The following is a 9,717-nucleotide window of genomic DNA, read 5'->3' as shown; positions in this document are numbered from 1 at the left end:
GCAAGTAAAGCAGGGACTAGAACCATGGGACCAGCAGCTCTTGGAGTGCTCGCTCACTTGGCACAGGGCACGTGCAGGGAGGACCCACATACAAACGCTAGTGAGAGCAGTCCCTGTGGCTTCTGAGTAGACTTCCTGTCTGCCACGGGTGCACGGAGGGGAGAGACTCACTGTTGGTCTTGTTTTGATAATTTCCTGGGAATCATAATTACTTTAAGTCAAAAAATTAATGCTAATTTGGGAAAAGTATTTTATGGGAATTTTGTTTCTAGATGATCACACTTATCTGTCTGTCAAAAAATGTAAGTTTATGTTTTGGGATTACTTTGGCAGTGGATGGATGTAAGTCCAAACAACTCATGCAACTTTTACTGATTCCTTAAATGGATGCTAACTCGAAGTATGTGAGCAATCTAGTTCACAATCTCCCCAGACAAGTGAAGAACTGAAATGTATGTGAAGGGAGGGTCTCAAAAACTTCTCCTGACATTTACAAACTTGGCAGAAATCTAGATAGTAGCTACTTGGAGATAAAATATTTCCAGGAAAATCATGCATGGGATTGCTGTGTTTTCTACCCATGTTATCAGTCCCCATCTACCATAGTTCACTAGGTTTTTTTTTTTCACTGCTAATCATTATCCTCTGAAGGAGAAATCACTTTCAAATCTTGGCTACGGTTGATAAGGAAATTTCCTACCATAAAAATGAATTCACAGTTATATTTTTTTCAATTGGGTCTATCAGCAGGGCAATTACATCTAATCAAGTATGCACAAAAAATGAAGTTAGTAGTATTCATAATCATTTTGGAGTAACAAGTACAAATGGTGTCTGTCCTGGGCAAACTAGTACTTATAGTCACTCCATCTGTATTATGTTTTGCTGTGTAGTAATAAGTTAATGTAAAGGTTAGTGGGGCTAAAACAATATTCATCATCTCAGTTTCCATGGAGGAATCCAGGAGTGACTTAGATGGGCACCTGTGTGAGGGTCTCTCACAGGTTGCAATAAAGAGCTGAAATCATCTCAGGGCTCCACGAGAAGAGGATTCACTTCCAAGTTCACTCCTGTGGGAGTCAAGAGATTACTTCAGTATGAGAAACACCAATTCTGTTTGGTGTGCCTCTCCATACCAATGCTCACAACATGGAAGTTGGCTTCCCTCAATACAAACAACACTCAAGGTGGAAGTGTTTGTGTAAACAAAGTATAGTTGAGTAAAGTAAGTTCAGAAATGATATACCATCATTTTTGCTGTATTGTTAATTTCAAGATAAACTAGGAGTCCACACTTAAGGGGAAGAGAATATACCTGAGAATTGAGATTGAGAGATTGCTTACCACACTAGTATCTATGGATAGGATGAGAAACTCAGGAATACTTTTCTCAGGATAGGTTAGGTCATGTTGCACTAATAACTCAAAGCCTTCGTGGGCTTGAAGGATTTCCTTCTCGTGTGTTCAACCACAAGTTGCCTGGGTCTCTATTACTGTCATTCTGGGATCTAAGCTAATAGAAAAGTTTTGCGTAGGTTGTTACTAGTTTCCATATAAGGGAAAACAAGGTCATGAAACGCTCTGCCTAAATGTGATGCACAGTGCAAGTATTGATAAATTTATCGCATATCCAAGATCCCCTAGGGAAATGACTCGTGAGGGTTTATTTTGTCTGTTACAGGTTTTGGTCAGTTGCCTGCTGTTTTGGGGCCTGCACTAAGGCAGTACTGTCACGGCAGGAGAGTGTGGCACAGGAGGCTGCTTACCTCGTAGTGGCTGGGAAACATACTGGAGAGATATGCTGGTGTCCGAACACCTCTTCAGAGGGCATACTCCCAATAACTAACTTCTTTCCACTAGGATGCCCCTCTTAAAGGTTCCACCACCACCCAGCAGTGCCACAAGCGGGGGACCAAACCTTCAACAGGCCACTGGAGGATACACAGTAAAGCCTTAGAAACACACCTGTAATCCGAGGCACTTGTATAGCAAAGCAAATTTCGCCCAGAAGAAATAAAATTATTGTTCTACAACCCAAAAATATTCACATAAATATGATCACAATCATTTGTAATATAATACAAAATAGAAAAAATGCAAAGCAGAGAAATAAAATTACCCTGCATTTACCTTTGGCTGGTATGAGGGAGACAAGAGAGGAGAGTTAGTGTGTAGGATGACTTTTACTATCACTAACCACTGTTGTATTAGCTCAACCAAGTCTCTTTCTGTGCAACTTTAGTAAGGAACCTATTGAATGACACTTGCTTTACCCTTATTTTGAGGATTTTACAGAAATGTAACATTAGTCATTAAATAGATTCATCACTTGCAGTGCTGCAGCCTTACTTGTGTGGTGCTTTTCTACAAAATTTCAGTTTCCCACATTCCACACATTTCCCTAATCTTACTGGAAGTGAAGGACATCCGATGACTTCACTGCAGTCAAGATCGCTGTAACTTCATGCTGTTGGGAGATGATCACCCACAACCCCAAAGTGAGACAACCACTGGCTCAGTTGGGATGTGACATTCAGTGTCACGTACTGCAAGACACTGCTCATTTTTCAAGTTAAAATTTATTAGAAATGTTTTCTTGTCTTTCTTTCCTCATTGCCGAGCAAAAATGCCCAATACCCAAACCAAAGTTAAAGGAGGAAAGGTTTGTTGCAGCTCAGTCTGTAGAGGTTTTAGTCTATGGTCTTCTGCTTCCACAGCAGGGCTGCAAGGCAGAGAAACAGTCCACAGCCAGGTAGGCAATAAGGTAGCACGCTTGCCTTCTGTCCCCTTAAATTCCACCCAGGCTGTAAGCTTACTGTTTAGTGCCACCCACACACAGTGTGGGGCTTCCCTGTTCAGGAAACCCGTTCAGCCACACGCAGAACCATGCTAACCCACTTGGTGTTGCCTTGGGCCTATGGGGTACATCACAGAAGAAGCACATGGTGGAAGATACCTATTCACCTCATGGTCATGTGGAACCAAACACAGACAAGATGCTAGGGCCTATATATCACCTTCAGTGGCAGTGGTCTAACTTTTTTCTCCTAAGCTCCACTAACCAAAGGCTCCGTCTTCCATTAGCACTGTGGGTTAGGGACCAAGCATTCAATAGATGAGCCTTGTGAGACACATATCCAAACTGGTAACTATCCAGCTGATCACATGGCTCTACCCGAAAACACAGGGCAGCAAGTACAATCCTATCATGTGCTTCTGAGGAGAAACATCTGAATAGAAACGACTAGTACAATCCACTCTCCTATCACCAAATGCTTAACATATATTTAAGACAAAATCAGTAAGTTTACACTCCTCAGGATGCTTTTAAAACCCAAGTGTTAGAATATGAATCAGAGCTCTGCTACACTGCTGGAACAAATAAGGTATAAACCACTGTGAACCTGTGTTTCTTTTCCTTCAATAAATATTAGTGAAACTGACGGATCTGATGGTAGGCATACATTTACTCTCGTAAGGAGCTGACAAATGTTTTCCAGACTGACACACAATAGTTCACAGTAGCTTCATTCCTAACAGCAAAACCCTGGAGACAATCCACGTATCCATCAGTAGATGAATAAACTGTGGCATATCCATGTAAAACAAACAACTTGGCAGAACATTCAAACTTTGGCAGTCTCCAACCTGTTTTGTCTGTTGCATTCTGTTTTCATAATCGTGTAGTTCTAGGAATCTCAATCCCAAATTACTCTTCACACAGCATCTCCTTTCCATTCTGTTCATACTTGAGGATATAGCTATAAAACTTGTTTTATTCCTTCATTCATTTTTCAATAGCAGTCATTTGGGTAGCCTGGTTAGCCCCTCTAAATAAGTTCTTGACTTCTTATATCTAGTGACTGGTATTAAATTTTGATCTTTTTTCTTGGTACAGGTTTGCATTAAGCCCTGACATTACCACTTCCTTCAGGGATTGTGAAGGTCTGGTTGTAAGGACCAGCCTACGTGCAGCAGTCCATTGACAGTAGACAAGTAAGAATAATTCTTTGTAGTGCAGGCTAGGGAGGCATGGCTCACCACGCTTACTTCCATCAAATTTGGTGTATCCCAAAGAATGGGGCAGGGTTTGGCTAATGGGTAAGTACCAGACAATGAACAAGTCTGAGAGGAACTCTACCCAGCTCTTGTAAGTCCTCTTCTGTCACCTACACTGTCATAGATGCCATGGTTGTGAAAAAGCGAAAGTTTTATATTTAGACTGCCAACTTCAGTGTTTACCTAAATCCTTATACTAGAATGGACATTATTTGAATAAACAATGTAACCTGCAGGTGAGGTCCATTCTACCCTCACTTAAAAAATCCTCAGTCCTATCTACAAGAATGTTGATGAATATTCAACGGTTCTCACTCTATCCTATTAAATGTCAGAAATTCCAACTATTCCTTAACAGCTTATTTTTCCAACTGAAGCCTGAGAGATACCCAGATATCATCTGCTTCCTGATGACAATCATAGCACCTATGAAATCCTGCTCAAAGAAAAAATAATCAACTGAATGGGGTCATACTTTGAATTCTATTACCAATTTGCAGAAAATGAGTATGTTAATCTACGTCATACGGTGATGTTAAGCTACTTCAGCTGAACGTGCCAGAAACACTTCAGAATGAAGAACTCAAATTTTAACATACAAACTGCAAACAGTGAAGTCTGTGTGTGTTTGTGTGTATCCCAGAAGACAAAAGATTCAGGGAATATACACACACTTAAAAAATAGTTAAGAGGCACCTGTAATATCAGGACTTCGGAGGCTGAGACAGGACTGCTGGAAATTTCAAGCCAGCCTAAACTATACAGTGAGGCCCTGCCTTTAAAAAAAAAAGGACTTAAGAAATACCAGTTAGTCACTATGGTAAGTCTTTATTTGGATCCTGATTAGGTAAAAACACGATATTTCAAGGCAATCCAGAGCATTTATTAGAGACTTTATGATATAAAGAAATTCAGTTTTTTAATATGTGACAGTAGTGCTGTAGTAATGTTTTTTGAAAGTTCCTGTTTCCTACATATCCTCTGAAATATTTATGTAAAAATACTTCATTTTAAAGAAAAACTTAAAAGTTTGTGAAGAATACAAAATTGCTTAGTTTTGCTGATTCTTGACAGCTGTATTTACCCCACTTTCCTACTTCATTCGGAGTTAAGATAATACACAGCATGACTCAGACTTATTCTGGTAACAGTAGTAGTAGAACTAAACTTCAAAGAGCTGAAAGAGGGAGACTATTTCCCATCCTTCATTCAACATGGTCAAATGCTACAGGATTTACAGCGCAGGGCAATACATTTTATGATTCACTTTCAATCAAGATCCTAATTAAATGATTCTTCACAATAAAAATAACTTCTGGACTTCTTTTAAGGCTTCTTCACAGACCAGTGGTGGTGAACCTACGGCACACATGTCACAGCAGACTGGTGTCATCACTGAAAGCTCTACAAGGTTCGCCATCACAGTTAAAGACACTGAAACATCACTGTATTAAGGGCTACTCAGTGAAACTGGAATCACTCACAATCAAATCTAAAGCTGTATTTCACAGAACCTGATTTTGAATTTAACCACATGTAGGAAAACCAATGGGTCTAGTTTGCCACATATGCAAGGCTGATAACCTATGCAGCACAGAAGACCATCAGGCTTGTGGTACAGACTGCCAGAGCTAAAATGTACACGTGACTACAACAAAGTAGATATTCAGTAAATGTTGCCCAGACAGTCAGTTAGCACTGAATCTAGTGTTACAAAGACATGACCACATTAGAATTTTCTGTGATAAAAATGAGTATAATGGAGCAACATCTTAAAATGTTCTAATGTCTGAAATAAGCAGCACTCATGGAAAAATGGAGCATAACAGTTACAGACAGAAGAACATGCACTGTTCTTTTAAAAATTTCTGCATTTGATAGAATGAAACATTATAAAAAAACAAAACAAAAACAAAACAAAACAAAAAAAACCTCAAACCGAAGATGGAATTTGTCCTTCATGGGTAAGACCTCATTTTACACAATGCAGCTCATTCTGTATAATTAATATGCATTAGGTTAAAAAATTTTCATTCTAGTTCTCATTACCAAAATCAGAGTCAAAATGTTTTAATAAAGATATACAATGAAAATTTCAGGAAACTGATTCTTAGAAATCTGTAACATGAACCATAAAATTATACAAAAGTAAAGCAAAATGAAAGTTTTCTGATCATAAAATATTTATTAAGGTATACTTTAAGGAATATAGTGAATATAAAATTTAGGATCACAATATGAAGCAATTTCAATCTTCTCAAAAGTCAGAACACCCCTCAATACTCTGCAGATATAAAATCACTGGTGAAACTCACTAAAAAGCAGTTTGACTAATACAGAAGTGGCTTTTCATGAACATTTACAACTAAAGCATCTGAATACCTCTTTTAACTGCAAAACCACACCACATTACACTAATGCAGCAAGAATGCATTCATATTGTTTTCATTAGTCATTAGTAGTCAACTTGCATAAAACACCAGAAGAAAAGCACAATGGAGCTCACAAAATGGGCTAAAAAACGAACCTGTCCTTGCAAAACATACTGTAATGGAAGAGACATCTTAAAAAGTGTTATGCATACTACAGAAGCTGCATTCATTCCAAGAATCTCAAGTGTCATTTCCTTTTTCATAAAATCAAATTACAAGAACCAGGCACAACTAATATTTGGGAGGCAGTGTGTAGCTAAAATCTCATTTAACTAATTATTCAAAGATTTTTAAAATCCCCATAAATCTTTTCTGTCCTGAGGTAGTTGCAAAATAAATCATAACTTGAATATCAACTAGAGCTGAGGCTTTGACTTACTCATTAAAACTAGCTGTTACTGACAGAACTACCTTTTAATAGTTAAGACAGTTGAAAAATGGGCCTCTTACTACACACACAAGATGATGGCTATGTGGGAAAGAGGAGTAGCTGCTTCAGAATGTGAGAGAGATGGTCCACTGTTGCTTCCTCCCTCCCCACCCACTTTAGATTCTTTATTGTCCAATAAGCCACCAGGAACAACACAGAAGTAGACAGATCATCGTCCTTTGCTGTAGCCGGGGAAGAAAAGGTCAAGTAGAGCCTGTAGAATCTCATTGGGAACCATGATGTAATTCTGGCCAAGATCATGCCGGCAAGCAGGGCAGGAAAAAACTTGGGCCTTAAAAGAGCGCTGCAAACAATCCTAAGGAAAAAACAAAGGAAAAAAACCACAAACAAAACACCCAATTTCATAAGAGGGTCCATGAGTAACTTACACTTTTAAACAGGAATTAGCATCTTACTGTTTATAATAAGAGAAATGCACAGCTTGAAAGGCCCGATGCATTATACCATCTATAGTCAAAGTATATACATATACACATATTTCCACCCTGACGAATACTGTGAGGCTTCAGGTAAGTGATGCAACTATTCTGTACTTCCATTTCCTCATCTGGTAAAATGAAGTAGAAAGCATGGATGGTTTCTACTAGCCAGATCATTTTCGCTGGACTTTAACCCTAGCTGTTTACTGATGCAGCTGGAAAGGAGGAAAAAAATTCAGGATTCTATTTCTTAAAAATATGTTATATACTTATCAAATCACTTAACAGATAATGCATCTTCTAAAAATGTATTTAGCTATACTAAATATAGAAAATTAACTGGTGCTGAGGCAGGAACACATATAGAGAATTGTTCCCATTTTTAAAAGTAAACAAGTTCTGAAGTTAGGTAGGGCATGAAACCACCACTTGGTAGAGCAAATTTCCAACCCTGGCTTGACTAAAACTCAAATTTTCCTTCTGTATCACACTGATAATATTTGCATCATGTGGGCATCCTGCTAGGAAGAATTTGTTTTAGATTTTTGTATCAATTGCATGAAACTAATATATAGAACTTATAAGTACATAAACAGATAAAACTTATAAGCTTACACAGAGAACAGCAATGATAACCTTAGTTGCTTCTTTTTTACACTTGAATGCTTTCTCCAGAATTCTAAATGTAGTGCAACACTTGAAGCAGTATATATTAGACTCACTATTAAAACATGAAGTTACAACCAAGCTGTAGTTAAATGGTTTCTTACTGGCAAGGTTTGATAACTATTCTCCTTCATGAAAAAGTTTTTTTAACATGCTAAAAACAGGTATAGAGCTTAATGTCCCTTTAGGTCTGTCAAGGGAAAGTGGGAGGGGATTCTACTTACTTTACAGACATTGTGGAAGCACTCTGTTGTCACAGGTTGGTAAACTAGCTCCTGACAGCAAACACACATGAAAGATTGCTCCAATTTTTTCAGAAAGTTCTAAAATAGCACCCAAGAGGAAGGAAAACGATGTTAGCAGTCCATAATGTACAATGAAATTCTAAAGGATCAAAAAATTGACTTACATTTAAAGGGTTTAATATTAAGAAAAAGAAAATTTCAACTACTTATACCAAGCGAACATGACAGAGAGTGAAGGAAACCCATCAAAGTCCCTCTAAATCTCATATTCCAGGGGTACTTTTTCACACACACAAAAAAAGTCAGGGGCTAGGATGGTAGCTAAGTGGTTAGAGGGACTGTAATATGTAGAGAAGGCTCTGGGTTCAATTTCCAGCACCACATAAACACAACATGGATAGTTTCAAAAGGTTGCTACATACTCATCTTTCCATAAGCACTACGGTATTCTATTCCAGTACATGAATGTTATCCATTAAACATTTTACTGATATAAAACAAGATGTTTTTTGAAGCTTAAAAATAAAAGAAAGAAAAGAAGAAAAAGAGCCAGGCGTGGTGGTGCATGCCTGTAATTCCAGCACTCAGGAGGCTGAAGCAGGACGATCACAGCAAGCTAAAGGCCAGCTTGGGCTATACAATGAGTTGAAAGGCAGCCTGAACTACAAAAGCAAGACCCTGTCTTTAAAAACAAAACAACAACAAAAAAGACACACTCTGTCATATCTAATACCACAAGGAATCAACATATTTCATTCCTATGACTTTCTGTGGTATTTTTCCAAAACACCCCCCCCCACCAATCTTGTATTTCCTTGGTGCTAATGTTTATAGAAAGAAATCATTTTCAAATAGATCTCCTATACTGTATCTTTAAAAGTCATTACCAGTCCATGCTTATTTAAACTAGAACAAATGGCAGGTTTTTAAAAGTTACAAAGATAATCCCTTAGTTATTTTTGGAAGCGAGAGAATGTATTTTCATTTCTTCTTGTTAATAGAAAAGCAAATTTATAAGAATTTCAAGTAAAAAAAGAAATGGCATATTTCAAAACATGTTCTGATACTGTCATATTAACGTGGATTAGAAATTCAAGTAAATTATAAACACCGTATAACACATTAAAAGAATCTAGCAGGCCTGGTACGGTAGCACATGTGTAATCCCAGCACTCTGGAATGCTAAGGCAGAAGGATCCCAAGTTCGAGTCTCGCCTATGATAATTTAGCAACTTGGTGAGATCTTGTCTCAAAATAAAAAAAGGTCTTGGGATGTAGCTCAGTGTGAAGGCCCTAGGTTCAATCCCCAGTGACAGCAAAAACAAACACATCCACACGCAGATGTTGAAAACTCCAACTTTATACCAGGTACCCTCTTGCTAACAAATTACTTTGAACAAAACTGAAAATGTCCTAGTACCTGTAACTCTGTGGTGTCTATTTTT

At 38.0% G+C, this 9,717-nt stretch overlaps 1 protein-coding gene across 1 annotated transcript in view; it reads right to left on the bottom strand.

Moving 5' to 3' along the window:
- Nucleotides 1–4,867: 4,867 nt before the first annotated feature.
- Uhrf2 (ubiquitin-like with PHD and ring finger domains 2, E3 ubiquitin protein ligase) overlaps nt 4,868–9,717 on the bottom strand; it is a gene marked incomplete at its 5' end in the record, with an annotated part of 75,420 nt that continues 70,570 nt past the window's right edge. The window contains 2 exon segments of the mRNA XM_013516354.1: nt 4,868–7,237; nt 8,252–8,350. Coding sequence (XP_013371808.1) covers nt 7,091–7,237; nt 8,252–8,350 — 246 coding nt within the window.

Source organism: Chinchilla lanigera, unplaced genomic scaffold (assembly GCF_000276665.1).
Source record: "Chinchilla lanigera isolate Chin_1 unplaced genomic scaffold, ChiLan1.0 scaffold00033, whole genome shotgun sequence".
Taxonomy (NCBI): Eukaryota; Metazoa; Chordata; class Mammalia; order Rodentia; family Chinchillidae; genus Chinchilla; species Chinchilla lanigera.
This window is presented reverse-complemented; position numbering and strand designations above follow the sequence as displayed.